The following is an 18,315-nucleotide window of genomic DNA, read 5'->3' as shown; positions in this document are numbered from 1 at the left end:
TTCCTCTCTATCAAGCACTTCACACAACATTCTCTGCTCAACCTTCCATACTCTACTTTCTCCCCTTAACTTAACAACCCAACATCATATTCTACTTTCTCTACTTGCAACAATGCGTTTCTTCCAGGCCATTGTTTCTTTCACGCTCATCGTCGGCTGTATGGCTCTGGCATTCCCCAGCTATGACTGGATGAAAGCAGACCCTCTTCACCGTCGAGCCGAGCCCAATGCACCAGCTAAACTCGCTCATCGAGCTGAGGATGCTCCTCGAGCTGACCTTGCCCCACGATCTGATGTTTCCCCACGAGGATCCGAGCTCGCTCCACGAGCGGACCATGGTCCTCTGGCAGGGCTTCCTGATCGAAACCATCTCAGCCCGCGATTGTTCGGCTCATTCTTCTTCGAAACGGAAGGTCGCACTGTCATTATCTACCCCAACGGGACGAGAGTCGAATATGGAGGGAAAGTGAAATTCAGCTTCGTGAACGGTTGGGTCGACATTGTCAAAGATGGGATAGGCCTTTTCAGAGTAAGAACCATCCAGGGATCCAATCCCCGACGCAAAGCAATAACAATTAACAATTTTTTTTGCTAGACCAAGCTTTCTTGATCACCAGTACTGGCGATGAAGGAGACTGTTGCCGCCATGCGGTGTCATGGAATTGTCTACCTGGACTGGGCAGTGTGGGTTGAATGGTGGGTTCGGGATTACAACGCGTGCAATAAACCTGGCTTATTAGCCAGAGGTCTCGTTAGTTTCCTTTAGTTATCCAGGAATGAGAGGCTCGCACAAGGCAAGCGTCTTCCCTTTGTGATGATGCGCAGACATGTGAAAAGAGTTAGTTGACAATCATCAAACCTTCGGGGCACCGCCTCTGGACAAGTAGTCAGGTGCTCAAAAAAGGCAGAAACCAATGGCTTATGTACGAAAAATGAATCGCTTCAACGTGAAATTCGCAAACTGTGGTACTATGTGGGATTCATATATAGCTACAGGCAAGATTAAAAAAACCCCGAAACCACATCATCTTTTTAAGGCTTGGGCGAGAACCAGACCTCCAGGTCAACAGCCCATTCGACGACACCTCCAAAGTTCAAGCTTTGAGCCCAGCTTGTACGCTTGGCCTTTGTAGCCTCGCTCATGTAGGCTACCCAGTCCGTTATGCCCTTTCCTTTGGTGCCGAACGTCAAAATGTCGGAGTCCGAGGCCGCGTCGTACCAGCTGTTGGCGGTGACTCCAGCCTTCTTGTACTTGAAGTCGTAGATGATCTTGCGGATCTCGGCGTTGGCGAGGTAACCAGGGGAGTTGGTGCACTCGCCGGGCTCGGCGTTGGACACGCTGAAGCTTCCGGTAAAGGTGCACTGAGGGCCGGTACATTTGGGATCGGTCATTCTGAAGCTGCGGCCGTAGCTGGAGATTCCAATGATGACCTTGGCGGGGTCGACTCCGGCCTTGGTGATCATGGCGAGGGCGTCGAGGGTCTCGGTCTTGTTGACGTGGGAGCGGAGGCAGTTTCCCTTGGGGCAGCCGGGGCTGACGTATTGGTTGCCGTAGTCTAGGCTGTCGTTAGCATGTCATCTAATACCGATAGTTAAAGAAACTTACCCCATTGACCGTGGAGATCATAGGTCATGTAGACCATGTAATCGACGAGGGGAGCAATCTTGGCGACAGGGAAAGGCTTGAGGTACCAGTAGGCGGCAGGAAGGGCAACAGACATGGACTTGCCGCTGGTGCCGAGCTTCTTTCGCATGAGGGCCAGGAAATCGACGTAGTTGGCAGTGTCGGTAGCTGAACCGGTAGAACCAGCAGAGCCGGGGTACTCCCAGTCAAAGTCGACACCGTCGAGCTTGTGGCCGTTGAGAACGTTGATGACGTTGGTGGCAAACTTCTCACGGTTGGCGGGCTTGATGGCATCACGGTACAGCTGGAAGGTAGAGGCGTCGGTGGAATCAGCCCATCCTCCGAAAGAAAGAATCTTCTTCCAGGAACCCTTGACTTCCTTGAACTTGAGGAACTGCTCCCGAATAGCAGGCTGGAGGAGAACGGAGAACTGGGGGGTGAGGCCAGCAAAAGCAAAGTGCATGTGAGTGTAGGGAGTCTTGAGAGCAGTCAAGTTGCCGACGTCCATGTTCAGGCACTTGCGGCCGAGGTTGTAGCCCTGGAAGTAACCGACGTTAAGGAACTTGGCAGGCTTCTTGGTGTTTCCAACAATCTTGGTGCCGCAGTTAGAAACGCAGCCGGGGGTGTTGGGCGTGGAGGTACCAGGAGAGCCACCCTTAGCAGTCGTGTTGGTGCAGAACTCGGCGGTGATACCGCAGAAGCCGTAGCCAGAGCAGCAGGCGTTAAGGGGACAAGGGTTCATGCCAGTGAGATCCCAACCAGTCTTAGCAGTGGTAGGAAGCTTGGATCCAGGCTTCTGAGGACCGCAGACGGCGCCGGCGATGGCAAGGGGCATGGGGTTCTTGCCAGCACTGAGGCAGATGAGCTGTCCAAGCTGAAGACGGTCACAGCCAGCAAAGCCCCAGGTGTTCTTGTTGTTGTCGAGGATGCGCTGCTGGGTGATGCCAAAGGCCTGGGAGATGGAGTAGCAAGAATCTCCAGACTTGATGTTGTAGGTGTAGCAGCTTCCGTCCTTGTTGGGCTGAGGAGTCTTGTCAGGGAGAGTACCAGCACTGCAGCAAACCCACTGCTTGGGAGCAAGGGTAGAGCAAAAGTTCTTGGCAGGGTTGTACTTGTTGAAGTTGGCGGTGGTGACCTTGCACTTGGTAGCCAGAGAAGCACAGCTGTCGCCGGAAACGACCTGGATGGCCTTGCAGTCAGCTCGGGGGGCGAGCATGTGGTCGAGGCCAAAGAGACGGGATCGTAGCTGGAGGCTTCGGGTCTTGACTTGGCCGACGGTCAGGACGCCGAGGTTGACGCTCTGCGAAGTGGCCTGGGAGACGGAGACGCATTTTCCGTCGGACCAAGTCTTGACGGCGGCTTGGGCGTCTTCGAGGTCTTCGACAGAGTCGACGGCGAAGACGCCGACGGTCTCGGCTCGCTTGTCGTTGGCGTCGCAGACTTGGAAGGCCTGGGTGCCCTTCTGGAAGCTGGCCTCTATAGATAGTGTTAGTGATTGTTCTCGAGTATGCAAGTCTATGTAAGTGAGTTGAGGTTATACGCACTGCATCAAAGTTAGTTAACGCTCGAGGAATATAATGGGATGACTGACCTGGCTGAACGGATAAGGCTGGAAGCGCTCGACTTCTGCACCTCAGCACCGACATACAATCCAACAACAGAAGAACCAGACTTGGCAAAGAGGATAGTAGTTCCGCAAGAGGCGCCGTTGTCGAGGTAGTTAGCAAGAAGGTCAGAAGCAGCCGCAGCATCGCCAGATCGAAGAGTTCCAGTTCGACCAGAAGAAGCAGTCGTCTTGACGGTACCCTTCTGAGCACCGCAGTTGCTAGCCAGGGAGACGGAGCTCTCGGCAGCTCGGGCCTCTACACGGCTAATCTCATCCCGACGAGTTGGCGTAGATCCAGAGGTCGTGACACAAGTGTACAGCGTCGCAGACTCGCTGTAAGGGTTCTGAACATTGAGGGCAAACAGCATGGGCTGGTCACACCCAGACAGCTCATCCAGACTGTGGAGCTGCGTCCAGTTGACGGGGTCAGAGCCGGCAGCGCTGCATTCTCGGGGGCAGCCCTCCTTGAGCGGGCTGGCGATGGGATCCTCGGTCTTGATTTCCTGGATCGGAGGCACGGGGTTCACGTCGCCCGGGTTGGCGTCGGTGTCGGCGGCGAGAGTCGCAAGAGGGGAAAGGAATGTGAGGAAAAGAAAAGAAAAGAGTGACGGAGAATAGGTTCTAGAACCCATCTTGGAAAGACAAACGGCCTTTGTTTCCAAAGGCGATAATGAGCGACAGGTGGTGGGAAAAGAGGGAGTGTGAGGGATGGGGTGAGAATGGAGGGACGAGCTAGTCACCCGTCATCTTATGTATGGCGTCGACCATCCCCAGGCAGTGGCTTTTCAATCTCGGCGCCAGTTCTAAGCTAAGACTGTCTCAAGGAGCGTGCCTGGCATGTGTTCGTCGTGGGATGGCAGAGGGCTGGAAAGATGCGCCCACAGTGGCTCAGCGGTGTCTTTACCCTTGTCTAGCGTTCTTGTTCGCTGTAGGGCTGGTCCCAACCTTGCATTACCCCAATCTCTTGGTTCCATTTCCCTCCAATGACCACGGGACAGTGAGTGAAGGGTTCTGTTCGGAAGAGCGCAGCCGAGGGGGTAGAGCGGTCCCGACTCGCCAGAATGCGACGCTCTGTGCTTTTTGAGAGAGGCAATTAGAGGTCAGGATCAGGCCAGCAGGTCGGCCGCTGAATCCTTCGAAGCTGGTCCGGCGATTTCCTCATTGGCTCAAGTGTCGCCATTCAATCTGGTCTAGAACAGAATCGGGCCTGGTGCGGGAGGGTGAGATTTTCGACAGGGCTAAAGTGAAGTGTTAGTGTCTCCACGTGGGATCTGCGTGGCTCGCTAACAGAGATTTCTGTCCTCCCTGCAAATAAAGTGGTCTGGCCCAGGAACAGGTTCTTTTGTGGCGTGCTGCGAGACAGGAGCTGCGCAGGGATTGGCTTAGTGAGCGTTGACAACCCCCTGACTAGCTTCAACAAGAAGCGGCCGACAGCTCGGTAACATTAGAGATGGTGCCTCTGCTGACTGGCTTTGGAAGCCTGGGTGGGAGACTGGATGGCAGATATCAAGTGATGCTGACAATGAGATGAGTACCGTTGCTTGTCAAGGTTTCAGCGGGTATCCGTTGGTCAGGGTCACTGGAATGCAGCCCCCAATATTGATACCGCAGATCTGGTTGGCTCGAGTCAATCTTGTCGTTCCGTCTTCTCTCGGAAGATTGATAAAGCCTGTTACAACCCGTCTCGCCTCTCGCCAGCCCCTCGAGGCGAAATCACTCCGACGGGCCGGTTTCCCTCGAAACTTTTGAGTCATCACACCGAAAGATTTACCCTCTTTTGAGACTAGGCCCTTTCCAGCAGTTCGGACTTGGCATACCCGTCAGGGTCGGATCGGGCCCGAGCACTGACCCGCAGCAATCTATCGGCCCGGCGTTAAGGATGTACGGATAACAACGTTGGGATACCCTAGAGCAACAGAGGAAGAAGAGGAATTTTGAGCAGTGAGAAATTCTTGATGGCATTTATGATGTGGAAACTGATGATGTGGAATGTCCCGGAAGCAGGTTTGGGCAGAGTTGATCACCATTAGCCGCTGTTGATCAAGTTGATCAGTGGGGGTAATCTGCCTTAAATTCGCCATGATGTCACTAGCCAAACTGATCGTTCGACGGAGCTTTTCAGCCGCTACTACGTCGGCCGAGCAGAATTGGTCCAAACTCTATCTTGTTTGCGCAACAAGGTTGTGAAGGAAGGATCTTGCTACCTAAATCAATGCCATCTTCACATGCATCGTTTTCAAACCAATTTCTGTTTGAATGAGAGTGGATATTTAGGATCCATTTCTAGTGGTTCTCAAGATAAGGATAGATAAGGATGCAAAAAATTCCTTTGAAGAGTTCGATGCAAAACTTTCCCTTCTCAGGCCTCTGTTTGTTACTCTTCGTTGTTACTAAATAACAGTAGAAAAAGGCATAAATAAGAACTCCAGTAAGGAAAACCAGATATATACAAAGGGAGCCTTACTAGTATCCCAAATACCTGAGTTAGTACAGTAAATATCTACCCCCTTTGTAAAGACTCGAGATAGAGCTTGCTCAGCCTGCAGTATGGCTAAGATACTCTTTCAAGGCCAATTCATCTCGCAAGCAAACAAAGTAAAGTGACTTCAATTTCGAATGATAAACTAGTTTTATGTCACATTTTGTTTCGACACAGGCAAGCAATATGTAGGATCACCACAGGAGCTACACACATCATCTGTTCTGGGTACATGGCAGCCCGATATGGGAGGTCACCGTTTATAATACATTTAAAAACTTTCATTGATCGACTGTCTCATGATTGGGAAGAACGCATATGTAAACTAACCGTGGGATTCCGAGATGGCCTCGCTTGGTCCCCCCTACTCCCCAGTTGCTCTCGCATTCTGATCAGCCACCGACTGAACATCTGATGAAAATGACCCTCCTCCTACAGGTGCTCCTGTAAGCCGAGCCTGCTAATCGTTAGCTACAGTTTCCTTCCTCGGATGTCTGGGTCGCACCTCTGCACTCTGCACCTCGGCTGCGTCCTTCTTCGTAATCTCGTCAATAGGCTTCCGAGCAATGTCGCCGGCCTTCTCCAGAAAGTTTTGCTGTCGGTCATGGATACTCTGAGCAGTCGCTGCAGTGCCACCTTTGATGGGCCCACGACCCGTCATGTCGGACTCGTTGGCGGCGATGGTGGATGCTTCAGACTGAGCGATGGGACGGCCCTCCATAGCCCGGGCTTGAAGTTCGTCCTTCTGCGGGATGTCTCCTTCCATGTTGACTGGTGCAGATGCTGTTGAATTGAAGAATGAGGATACTTTAAGGGTTAACAAGGTCGAGATGTGTGAGCAAAAGTTATCCCCTGTTTTGGCAGCGTCGTTGATCGATGATATCATATGACATCCTCACCCAATGCCTGGTGCTCGTAATTATGACCTCACATAGAAAGGCAAGAACGGAGGTACCTTGATCCGAAGATTACCTGCAGGCCTTTGCCAGAGCTGTTCGGTTATTGCCATAGCTGATACAAATATTGCAGCTCATGCGTGGTACTGAGTCAAATGGAAGCCAGGATATTTCAGCAGTTGTATGCAAACTTAAATTCGCTATCAACTTTAAACTTTCCACGGATACCTATCGATTACTATATCCCCCATCGGTAACAAGTTTCGGCCACTCTTCCATACCCGTCTCCGTTCATCATCAGGTAACGCCGTCTGGTGAACATAAATCTCTCTCCACCCTTCACTCTGCTACCACTGACCACTCATGGTAGAGGCAGAGTACTCATCCCATAGGCGAATGCCTCATCAAGGATTTGCAACCCCTCGCTGATCTCCTCCGCTGTGACAGTGACAGGCGGCGCAAGTCGAAAGACCCCGCCCATTCCTGGTAGATTGACAATGTTGCAAGACAGACCGAGCTCCATGGCCTTGTCCGAAACCTTCTGGCCAAGGTCAGAGCCTGGTGCCTTGGTCTTGGGGTCTGAGATGATCTCGACTCCTTGTAGGAGACCCCGACCTCGAATGTCGCCAATGCACCAGTACTTCTTTTGAAGCTTCAGGAGACCCTCTCGGAGTTGTGCGCCTCTTTCAGCTGCCTTCTCACAGATAGCGTCTCGCTCAACAATCTCGAGGACCTTGTCACCAACGGCGGCTGTCAATGGGTCGTTAAGATGAGTCGTCAACCACAGGAATCCCGCTCTCTTGCAGCCCTCCGCAATCTCTGATGTGGTCGAAACAGACGCCAACGGTAATCCACAGCCAAGTGTCTTGGAGAGAGCAAGAATATCAGGAACGACTCCGTCTTTCTCGAAGGCAAACATCTGGCCAGTTCGTCCAACTCCGGTCTGCGCCTCGTCCATGATGAGCAGCATGCCACGCTTCTTGCACTCTTCGCTCATCCGCTTGAGGTAGCCCTCGGGCATGTCGAGAATACCTCCAGTGCTGAGGATGGGTTCCATGATGAATGCTGCAAGGGATCCAACGCTTTGACGATCAATCATGGACCAGCCAAATTCGAGTTCAGTCTCCCAGTCATATGACCCGTCAGCCTTTCGGAACGGCGAGCGGTAGGCATAAGGGGCCGGGAAAGCAAGTTGGCCCGGCATGGTTGGACCACCGTTCTTTCGGCCGGCAGAGAAAGTTGCAGATCCAGAACCCTGGGTCAAGCCATGATAACTAGCCGAGAAGGCAACAATCTCGAACTTGCCAGTATAGCACTTGGCCATCTTGATAGCGGCTTCAGTAGACTCGGAACCAGTGTTTAGAAAGAAAGATTTTTCAAGAGGAGCTGGGAGAAGACGCGCGAGGCGCTCCGCAAGATCCACCACGGGATGTGTGATCATGTTGCTGAGCAGGTGATCGAGTTCAGCGACATAGTTCTTAACAACCTCCACAATCTCGGGATGGGAGTGCCCAAGAAGAGAGCTCATCTGACCAGATGTAAAGTCAAGGATCTTTCTGTTGTTGGCATCGTAGAGTCGTGTGCCCTGGGCTTTGGTGATGACGACGGGTGAGTATGGGACACCTGTTGACATGAGGTACTTGTCGGCCCTCGACCAGAAAGTAGAAACGCCGTTGGAAGACATAATGCTTTGACAGAAAAGATCAAAGTTGAGGAGTATGGTGACGAAGAAGAAACGACTTGTTGGGCTTATCAACCTCACATTTTATATCTGGTATTGTCTGTGGAGGGGAATTCTCTTTGCCGCGGGAAACTGGTGATAGGGCGGAGGGATAACATGATAGGGCTTTGATGAGCTCCTTTGCCGATATCTTCCTCCATATGATGCGAGATATGCAATCCATGATCCGAGGTTGTGGAGTTTCCCGCGGCGATGCAGGAGTTTCCCTTTCCGCGGAAAACGATACTGGGTCATTCTCCTTATCGGGCCAAGACTCAAGACCCATTCAACCCCGCGTGGCCTAGCTATTAGATAATGAAGATTTGCGAGACTTGGCAGTTTCTCATATCTCGTGATCACAGTATTTACTCTGCATACATGGCAATCGGGAGGAGAGGTGAAGAAAAGTCTCGCATAGATTCTGTTTTCCAATGACTCCCTAGTGCACAATACTGCTATTTTACAGCTCCTCGCGCTCGAATCCACAGCCAGGACCATCCTTGACAAGTTCATTAGGGTCAATTTCCTTCAAAGAGCCATCCTTAAGGTAATGCTCCACCCTGACATCATCACCAAGGAAGAACTGTGTTCCAAGCCCCGGCTGGCCAAAACAAGGAGCAATGGGCCCGGCAATGACGGTTATCTTCTTGACGACTCTGTAGACATGGTAGTTGTTGGGAAATTCGGGGGAGTTCTGGGGGGTGTCAAGGTTCTCGGGGTTAAGGGCTCGCTGCGCGAAAGGAGCGCTGGCTGGAGAAATGTAACGCCCTACGGGAGTTAGACTTTGCTTTTAGTCGTGCATATTGACAGATGTGCTTACCAGTAGCGTAGCCGAATCGGTCCACGAGCATACCAGGTTCCAGGATCATGCTGGCATTCATGGGCTTGTTGTTGGCATCGAGTTGGAATCCATGGTGGTCGGGGTACTTCCATCCCTTCTCCTCATCCCACCACGTCTTGAGGAAATCATCAGGGCTCAGACCTCCAAAGCGGTCGTAGCTGGCAACGAAGGTGCCAAGAGGCAGCTTCCTTGGAAGAACCCTGGGTCCAAGTCGCTTATCGCCGCAGATGTAATCATAAAAGACAGAGACATTGGTCTTGATGGAGGTACCGGTGCAGTCGCAGTATGGGTACTTGGAAATAATAGGATCTTGGGGTAGGACTGAGGCGACGGATAAGCCCAAAAGGGATAGAGATAGGAGATAATGGAGCATTTTGGAGGCTCTTGAACGTATAGAGTAGAACTAGGGAAGGTCGAAATAGTAGCTAGAGAAGGGACAAGGAGAAGGTGGTCATCGAGTAAACTCCACGGCTCAGACTATCGCATTTTATAAGTAAGCCTCAGCACGCCAAGTCCACCATTTTGTTGCTCCCTTGCTACATGAACTACGCGGCATCGCCATGGACCATCTCAAAGTCCTGCGTTCACCATGCCCAAAATGGTCAAGCAGGAAGCGAGTATCATTCCGTCCCGTGCCGCCCGCGCCGCCCCGAGATGAAGTGGCTGCCTGACAAGAGCCTTTAGCTTGTCTTTTTCCCCAGGTATGCGAATATCAAAAACAACTATCGACGGTTATTCGTACAGAAACGAGGCAAGCCCGACGGCCCGAGGGTAGACTAACAAAGAGAGGCTGAGACGTGCAGAGAGAAGCGGGGTTTTATTGCTTCTTCTGGAGGCGATCAAGCGATGTATGTCCTAATGAAGCTAGAGGGTAGGCAATAGTGTAGCTGAATGGGCAATGTGGCTTGCGCTCAGATACGAATTGATAAAGAGTATGGGGCTCGCCGCACCTTTTGCGAAGTGTCGTGCATTCTGAAATGCCGTCTTTGCATCCTGTGAGAGAACTGCTTGAACTTTCCCCCATGTTGAGAGTGTAGGAATGGATCTATGCTCGCGTGGCGCTACACGTTAAGGCTGGGGAAGCTTAGCCCTCCTGCCAATCACTCTCACTCTATTTCAGACGCGTAAAGGGGGCCTTGAATGCGCTCAAAGGCCCGTCACTTTGCCACTTGCCAAGGGAGACGGCTCGGAGCGAGTACCTTGCCTCCTCGCAACCTCAATGGCGGCAATTAATGTATTCAGCGTCTTAAACATCCGTGTAGGCACGACCTGGCAAGGGCCCAAGCCAAGCGGGCGTCAATTTCCACGCTATCGAGTGGGCGTTACGGGGATACCTGCAGTGGCTTGCGCACCTCAAGATCTGCACCTCTCGCTGCCCTTATTTGACTTGGCGATAACAAAATGGAATGCGCTTCTTATTTGTGGCTAGCTCATGTTGATTGAAAAGGATGTGATTGGGTCTGACACCGCGGATACTGTGCAGCTGAAAAGATAGCTGAGACATTCTCTCCTAGTTCTGCACAGGCGGTACATAATGGCGATCAATCACCTCCCACATGTTCCTGGGCATTCTCCAGTTCTCTGTTGGTACATGGCCCAAGCATACCTCCCCATGCCTGCCGTACTTCACAACAGGGGTGTGCATATTTGAAGACCGGTGCCCAACATTGAACCGTTCTAGACGTTTATGGGTCGGAGAAAACGGTCTCGCTAGCATTCGACCTTTCAATAGGCAGTCGTTAGCGCCGGACAAGGCTGCAGACAAGGCAAGGTCTAGACCACCTGTCATGAGACAGAAGATGAGGAGAAAATGGTAGTGCTATTTTTTGATGCATGATTATAATCGGCCAAAGAATTTCCTGGACCTTGTGCGAGTAGATAAGAAACGCCCTGGACTTGAGCCAGCCAACACGTATAAAAGCTGGTCATCCCTCCATCACATCAAGATCCACGCAGACTATCAACAGCAACAGTGTTGAAAATGTGATTCTCCAGACCATTCACCTTGTCCTTCAATCCACTGCTGAGCTTGCCAACTCCGTCTTTATACCCATTGGATCGACCGTTGAGGGTGTAGTTGGTCGTCTCCTCGTCGCTGCTGCTCTGAAGACCATCTACACCCTCTGGGCCAGATGCATGAAGATAACTGTTTTCGACACTATTCATGGGCAGACCCTTGGAAGCACCGTTCTCTACCGGTGTTCCTTGGACCGTATAGCCGGTGTCACTGGCATCCACGTAGGCTTCAAGACCTTCGCCCTGACGAGGGAAGCTCTTCATGAGCTTCTTGTGTGTCTCAAGTGCGCCGCACATCTCTTCATGGCTGACATCGTTGAGGAATACACAGTCGCCCATGGGGCTGACAGGAACTGCAGCCCGAAGCTTGCCGTCTCGTGTCTTGAGGATGGCAGCTGTGGCATTCTCCAATAGAGGACCGTCGAACTGGGGGTGGTCCATGGAGAGACCTGCTCGAGAGAAGAGGTTTAGCAAGCGCTTGTGCTCTTCAGACGAGAGGAGTCCCCTCGAATGAGCAAGTGTGGCTGAGTAGGCCATGTCAATAGAGATGGCATGACCATGTCGAAGAGGTGTCTCTGGCACAAGTTCATGTAGAGGAGACCAACTATTGCCATGTCAATAAACAATCAGTATATATGAGGCAGTACTTACGTGTGTCCGTAGGCAATCACGCGGTCAAGCATAATCTCATGAAGATTCGGCGTCTCCAGTTTCAACATCTCATAAATGCCAGCCCGACAGATCTTGTCAGCAACAGTCTTGATCTCCTCCGAAGCATCATCAGAACGACCAAAAGCTGTGTCAATCAACTCCTCGCAGTACCCATCGAGCAACTCATAGGTCTCGTGATGAGCACATGTGGAGATCTTGATGAGCTCGGCAAATCCGTTGCGGATCTGCGCTTTGGGGAGAGTGCGGAGGAAGGTAAAGTCAAGGAATGTGTGGGAGGGGGCGTGGTAGGCTCCTAGGCGGTTCTTGTAGCGGCCGTAGTTGACGGCAACTTTGATGGAGACTGAGGCGTCGATGAGGCCGATGACTGTGGTCGGGATGCGGATGTAGTTGGTGTTGCGGCGATAGGCAGCACAGGCAAACCTAAAGAGTTAGAATGAGATTGACATAGGGGAAAGCATAGGCATAGCATACCCAGCCACATCAGTGACAAGGCCACCACCAACAACGAGGACAGGTTCCTTTCGGTAGATGCCAAACTCCGTCATAGAATCAACAATAGAAAGCAAGGTTTCCATGCTCTTGGCCTTTTCGCCAATCATGGTCTTGTGAATCTTGAGAGTGATGCCATGATGATCAAAGTACTTCTGCATCTCATCGCCGTACAGGTTGAAAATGTTTAAATCCATGACGGCGAGGCAGCGACCCCAGGGCTTGTAGCACTGGGCCAGCTGCACGTTGGCAACGTTGAAGACGCCATCGAGAAACTCGAAGTCGTATTCAATCTTTTCGTAGCCGCAGACTGAGAAGCCTTTTGTGGTGGGCTCGACAGTGGCCTTCATATCAGACATGGTGGGCAATGGGGTTGTAGTGTAGGATGTTTTGAGGGGTAGAAGATTGAGGGTGAGATGAGTAGGGTACGGGATACTTGTGTGTATGGGAGAGCGGCTTTTATGTCGTTCAAGCCACACCGAGACACGACAGGAGAGATGTATGGGGAGTTGCTTGTGAGTGGATCGGCTGTTGAGGTATGTTCAGTCGATTCAACTGCCGACGATGGAGTATGTCTTCACCGAGACTTGTAGACAGTACACAAATCAAGGCTGAGACTGTACTACTTTAGAGGTACAAAAACATCAACAGCATTATACTCGTTCCATTGGCCATAGATCATCCAGTGTTTTGAGCACATAATGATGTGATCGGCCTAGCGTTCTAGCCAAACCAGTCGTACCACGCGAACTCGAGAATATTCGTGTCATCAAGTCACCGGAGATGTGTCCGGCAACCCGCCCAATGAATGGCTGAAAGGGGACCCTTGCAAAAGCACGGCATAGGTCTCTCTCTAACCTCTTCCGTGCAGTGTCTTGTAAATCTCCCCGTCTAGGTGTCATACTTTTGCGGGAGGTATCGCCAAGAATGCGTTCGCTGGGGACTCGGATAACCGTCATTGAGGGAACACGTTGTTAGACAAAGGGTCCCCACACCTAAAGACGGGTATCTCAGATATCTAGAGATGGGGCGCGTGCCTGGATCGATCTAAACTCAAAGGCAGATTCGATTACACTACCATCTTGCATGTGCGCGTCATCAAAGTTTTGCCCATTTCTGCCGCATGCGAAAGATGGATACTCCCGCAAGGGTTTGTTCTTTTGGGCATGTGAGAAAGGCAGTGTTTCACAGAAATATACTCAAGAGGGAGGGCCGGGGAGAAGGCTGCCGTGGAAGATTCCACGGCTGATCTGCCACTATCACAGGGTCTTTTACCGCAACAAGGACCCGAACGTTCTAACATCTGCCAATGTCACCGTGTTTCTCTCGAGCCAACTGCATCTCTGCTGTGTTGACAGCTGACTGTGACAAAATATGCAACTCCCTTGAGCAACAGTCTATCACGTCATAGAGAAAGATGCGGTCAGCCTGCCCCGTGTGTTACTTGTACGAAAATGCAACAGAATAGATGAAACATTTTCTTAGTGATACAACATGAGGGGACCCATTCCTCGGGGATCGCTTCAGTGTGAATGGCCGTTTTCAGGGGTTGCGGTGTGTCTATGAAGCCATGATTCTCGACTAGTCCAGACTCGTTGGGTGTAGAGTAAGATTAAGCCTCAACGGTCGAGTCAGCCTGGGTACGTACACGGGAAGATGTATCCAATACTGTGTTTCTATAAAGAATAGAGCTAAAGTTACTTGTCGTATTCAATCGCGGGAATATGCAATATTGACCCCGTACTCCTCGTGTATCCCGTCCCGTCTCTTCAACCCTCGGTTCGCCGCTTTCGGATAGTCGAGCATACAACTCCCATTCCACACTCTGGCGTTCCCCTTTCTAGCTTAGAGCTCTTCTCCTAAAAAATACATCTCAAATCTAATGATTATTCGCCGGAATGTGTTGCTCCGGGCCGCTCCACCAGACCGCGTTTTCTGTGAAACTACCCCCCGCAAGTCATGACGTCTTAGATATTTCGGCCAGGCTCTGAACTCTTGGCTCTTGGCTTTCTAGCTACACTCGGCAATCTTTGTAAAGCTTCTTGTGAGCTTTGCTTTAAGCAAATACTGAGCCAGTTGAATTTGTTGTCACAGCCTTGTTGTTATTCTTTGTTCTTTCACATTGTCCGACGTCAGCTCCTGATGGCGCCTCAGGATTTCGGGCCGAAAAGGTCTAGGGAGAGGTCTCGCCTATATGACTTCTTGAAGAACCTTTCGCTCCTATTACTGAGCCTCGCCCTGCTTCCCGCTACCAGCGTGGTTGCGCTCACAGCCTACCTATGGAATCGAATCACTTCCGGTACTCCCGAGAAACCTCGTGATGCTGAAAAGAGAGTCACCGTCCTTGTCACTGGGGTGAATATGGCCAAGGGTCTTGCACTGGCCCGTCTCTTCTACCGTCGTGGTCATCGTGTAATTGGAGCCGACTGCTACTCTCTTTCTCCTGGGCGAGTTTCCTGTGCAGTTGACAAATATTACCGCCTTCCAAAACCTTCCGGCTCTTCCGATGTCAACCTCAATGATCCTTACTTGGAGAAATTGGTAGATATCGCCCAAAAAGAAGAAGTGGACCTTTGGATCTCCGTCTCAGATGTCAACGCCGCCATTCAGGATGCAGCAGCCAAAGAGATTCTCGAAATTCGTACAGGCGTCAAGGTCATCCAATTCGGCGTAGAGCATGTGAAAAGGCTCCATGAGAAGGACACGTTTATCGAGTACACGAAAACACTCGGTCTGACTGTTCCTACTACTGAGATTGTTGGTGGGCAGGAAGAGGTGATTGACTTTCTCAGACGACATGGAGGCTTAGAGTACAAGTCTGGTGCCAAACAATACCTTGTCAAGCCTGTGGGCGTTGATGATGTTGCCCGGTTCTCCATGCCTTTGCTACCTTTGGCCTCTGAAAAGAACACCCTCGCACGGATCGATTCCATTCCCTTCAAGTCAGCCAAATGCTCCTTCATCATCCAAGAATTCTTAACCGGCCCCGAGTTTTGTACTCATGCTCTGGTCATCCGCGGTCGAGTCTGCGCCTTTGTTGCATGTCGCTCCGCCGACGTACTCATGCACTACGATGCTCTTCCCGCCGACTCTCCACTGAGCAAGGCCATGCTCGAGTTTACAATCAAGCAAGCGGAAGCAGGTGGAGATAAATTTACTGGACATTTGAGCTTTGATTTCTTGACGGAGAGGGAAGATGAGGAAGCAACACAGTCAGAAGCGGAAAAGGAGGTGACGATATATCCCATCGAGTGCAACCCGAGAGTTCACACTGCAACTCTTCTCTTTAACGAGACCCCTGAGATTGCCGATGAGTATCTTTCCGTTCTATCAGAGTCTCAGACGCAAAAGCCCCTATCCACTCCTCCACTCTCGCCGACCAACCCCCAGCGCTACTACTGGGCCAGCCAAGATCTCGTAGAGTTGGTAATATGCCCCCTCTACTTGACTCTGTTTCGTGGCACGATGGCACTTTCAGAATTTCACAGATCGATACGCACTTTTGCTCATCACCTTCTGTACTGGAAGGATGGCACATTTGAGGCGTGGGATCCATTGCCTGGGCTTTGGATGATGCACGTGTACTGGCCGACACAGTTTGTTTGGTACATGGCCACGGGATCTGTGTGGACTAAACTGAACGTGAGCACTGGAAAGGCGTTCCAGGGGTAGGGGCGATGCATGGGTGACGAGCATTCGAAACGATGTTTTATCAAGTATTGCAAACAGTTAGTCGCGTACTTTTCATCGAGATCACAAAACAAGTTAGCAAGCGAGATGCAATATCGATCATTAAATAATCGCCATGTCTTGAAACGTGGGAGAACCCTCAACCTTCTCGCCAACCATGACACAATCAACAAATGCATCGCCAATAAACTCATACGTCGGAACTCGATCCTCCAAACCAGTGGGAGTATCAGCCCTTCTCAACACATACGGAACTCTTCCCCCGGGAATGATAACAACAACATCGTCTACTTGTGCCGACTCTGGCCCAAACGCCATGTCTCCATCTTCTGTCACAAAGAAGCACCTGCCCAGAGAAGCAATCTGAACGAGAAAGTCAAACTCGCGAGCAGTTGATCTCGCGTCCTCTGGTAGTGAAGCAGGCTCTGGATGAGTAAACCACGAGTGCCATGTATTGTATGCCGCCGTGTGGTTGCATGAATGGTCTGCCCATTGTGAAAGAGTGACATTGCCACAGAGTGATCGTTGGAAAGCCCACTCTCGCTTGGACTCGTCAGAGTCTCCGTTGGGAGGGGCTATAGGTTCTCGAGGCAGGCCGGAAAGTTGACGCCATTTCTGCAACAATTGCTTGCCTCCCGTTGTCGAGTCAGGGTCGGGATAGCCTGGGGCTGTAGCTGCGATCTTGGCAAACTGGAGGCCATGGGTCGTGACGAGGCCTGAATCATGGAGAATCCATTTAAGCTTGAGATCTTTTGAAGCTGAGAAATGACGCAGCTTGTCGGTTCTCTCTGTGTACATCAGGTGATAATCGTCATCCATGAGAGCGTCCCAGTCTGGAACCCAGCTTGGCAGTCCAGAGGTTCGCTTGCGAATGGATGGCCTATGCAAGACATGGCTCAGAAGATCCAACGTTTGAGAGTTCTCAATCGCAGCCATGGCTAGGTTGCGATAGAGGAGCGCCGTCGGAATGGTGTAATCTGTCGGTAACATCTTTTGGAGGTTATCATCTTTGAGATGCAACCCCAGCAATCCAAATACTCGATCACGCGGATCTGAGCATTGTCTCGTCCGGAAGAGACTGGTGGCATCCAGCAAATTCTGAACACCAAATGCTTCGGCATTGATGATGGAGTTGAGGTTGTTAATCCGGAGAGTAGCTTTAAACAAGGTCAGCCCGTTATTCGCCTCGCTAGGGTAGTCGAGGAATCCACGAGCATTGCCATCAGCAGCTCGACGCGCAGCCCAGCAACATTTCCTCTCATGAGTTGCCAGGTTTCTAAAAGCCGTCAAGACTACACTTCCTTCCATTTGCCGGTTTCCACACTGGAAAATGACCTTAGCTGCCAGGGCATATTCTTGGACGGTCCACACTCGGGTCCACCATGGGGCGGCGAAAAAGGAAACGAGAGAATCTCGGAGAGATTCGGAGCTGGCGGTGAGGCCGTTGACGGAGATGTGCGGTGAAAGTGATGGCTCATAGTGAAGCTCCGAATCACGAGCCGCCTCTTGAAGGAAATCCAGTCCAAGATCGAAAGGCTCTGGCAAGGGAGATAGAAACGCCAGGACATATGACGCGCGGGAATAAATACCGCCCATCAAGGCTACCTGGGCAGCACGTTCAAGCAAGTCATTCTGGTTTATGCACAGAGCATCGATCCAGAGGAATTGGTCAAAGTTTGCCGAGGAGAGACATTGTAGAATTACATGGAGATTTCTGGTGGCTGGGATGACTTCTCCCGAAACGTGCAGTGGCAGGGTATCTTCCAGGTCGCCCCATACATACGAGAGGGCGACAAAACTGGGGAACTCCGGATCTGACAGTGAGACTTGCTCAAAGGTGATGACGGGCTGAGAGGCTGATTCTGTCTGGTTCTGTCAACACCGCATTCGCTTCTGGAGAGATATTTTCTTACCTTGGAACTCAAGCGAAGGAGTCGTATCTCATCTTTTTGCAGGGGAGTTCGTATCGTCATGGCTGCAGGTGACCCCATGTGGGCATGACAGGGCATGAACCAACTGCCTGCCAAGACGAGCCGGGTTGACGCGACGCGCCTGAACGCGGAGTCGCGGGCTCACCTTTGTTCCCGAGAGGTGCTGAGTAATCAGTATCGTGATACAGGGTAGGTCAGTATCTTGTGAACAGAGAGCTCAAGGTGTTGATCTTGGGTTGAAGCTGAGCAGCTAAGGCAATTGAATGAAGGGAGCGAAGTTCTTTAGTTCTTTACGGAACTGTTTCACCTATTTTTGCAAGTCATCCGTGTCTTACAGGCTTGCAAATGCTG

The 18,315-nt window shown here is 51.3% G+C and overlaps 7 protein-coding genes across 7 annotated transcripts; 1 reads left to right on the top strand and 6 right to left on the bottom strand.

The window, feature by feature from the left end:
* Positions 1 to 1,032: 1,032 nt before the first annotated feature.
* Positions 1,033 to 3,862, bottom strand: NCS57_01097800 (Chitinase; the record flags this gene model as incomplete). Its single annotated transcript, XM_053060703.1, has 3 exons — positions 1,033 to 1,556; positions 1,607 to 3,100; positions 3,226 to 3,862. The coding sequence occupies 3 exons, from the start codon at positions 3,860 to 3,862 to the stop codon at positions 1,033 to 1,035; spliced, it is 2,655 nt and encodes an 884-aa protein (XP_052909089.1).
* Positions 3,863 to 6,073: 2,211 nt separating this feature from the next.
* Positions 6,074 to 6,553, bottom strand: NCS57_01097700 (SMP domain-containing protein; the record flags this gene model as incomplete). The annotated part of the gene is made up of 2 exons (XM_053060702.1): positions 6,215 to 6,553; positions 6,074 to 6,166 (listed from the first exon to the last, which is right to left on the bottom strand). The coding sequence occupies exons 1-2, from the start codon at positions 6,473 to 6,475 to the stop codon at positions 6,074 to 6,076; spliced, it is 354 nt and encodes a 117-aa protein (XP_052909088.1). The 5' UTR covers positions 6,476 to 6,553.
* Positions 6,554 to 6,966: 413 nt separating this feature from the next.
* On the bottom strand, positions 6,967 to 8,289 carry NCS57_01097600 (uncharacterized protein; the record flags this gene model as incomplete). The annotated part of the gene is made up of 1 exon (XM_053060701.1): positions 6,967 to 8,289. The coding sequence occupies one exon, from the start codon at positions 8,287 to 8,289 to the stop codon at positions 6,967 to 6,969; it is 1,323 nt and encodes a 440-aa protein (XP_052909087.1).
* A 496-nt stretch (positions 8,290 to 8,785) lies between these two features.
* On the bottom strand, positions 8,786 to 9,539 carry NCS57_01097500 (TNT domain-containing protein; the record flags this gene model as incomplete). Its single annotated transcript, XM_053060700.1, has 2 exons — positions 8,786 to 9,093; positions 9,146 to 9,539. The coding sequence occupies 2 exons, from the start codon at positions 9,537 to 9,539 to the stop codon at positions 8,786 to 8,788; spliced, it is 702 nt and encodes a 233-aa protein (XP_052909086.1).
* Positions 9,540 to 11,107: 1,568 nt separating this feature from the next.
* On the bottom strand, positions 11,108 to 12,702 carry NCS57_01097400 (DHQ-synthase domain-containing protein; the record flags this gene model as incomplete). Its single annotated transcript, XM_053060699.1, has 3 exons — positions 11,108 to 11,786; positions 11,834 to 12,274; positions 12,326 to 12,702. 3 exons carry the CDS (start codon positions 12,700 to 12,702, stop codon positions 11,108 to 11,110), a joined length of 1,497 nt encoding a protein of 498 aa, XP_052909085.1.
* Positions 12,703 to 14,413: 1,711 nt separating this feature from the next.
* Positions 14,414 to 16,015, top strand: NCS57_01097300 (ATP-grasp domain-containing protein; the record flags this gene model as incomplete). Its single annotated transcript, XM_053060698.1, has 1 exon — positions 14,414 to 16,015. The coding sequence occupies exon 1, from the start codon at positions 14,486 to 14,488 to the stop codon at positions 16,013 to 16,015; it is 1,530 nt and encodes a 509-aa protein (XP_052909084.1). The 5' UTR covers positions 14,414 to 14,485.
* A 120-nt stretch (positions 16,016 to 16,135) lies between these two features.
* On the bottom strand, positions 16,136 to 18,006 carry NCS57_01097200 (HET domain-containing protein; the record flags this gene model as incomplete). Its single annotated transcript, XM_053060697.1, has 2 exons — positions 16,136 to 17,899; positions 17,947 to 18,006. 2 exons carry the CDS (start codon positions 18,004 to 18,006, stop codon positions 16,136 to 16,138), a joined length of 1,824 nt encoding a protein of 607 aa, XP_052909083.1.
* Between the last annotated feature and the right edge of the window lie 309 nt (positions 18,007 to 18,315).

The sequence above is a fragment of the Fusarium keratoplasticum genome, chromosome 9 (genome assembly GCF_025433545.1).
Source record: "Fusarium keratoplasticum isolate Fu6.1 chromosome 9, whole genome shotgun sequence".
Lineage (NCBI taxonomy): Eukaryota > Fungi > Ascomycota > Sordariomycetes > Hypocreales > Nectriaceae > Fusarium > Fusarium keratoplasticum.
Note: the sequence above shows the minus strand (reverse complement) of the source record. Positions and strands in the feature narration are given on the sequence as shown.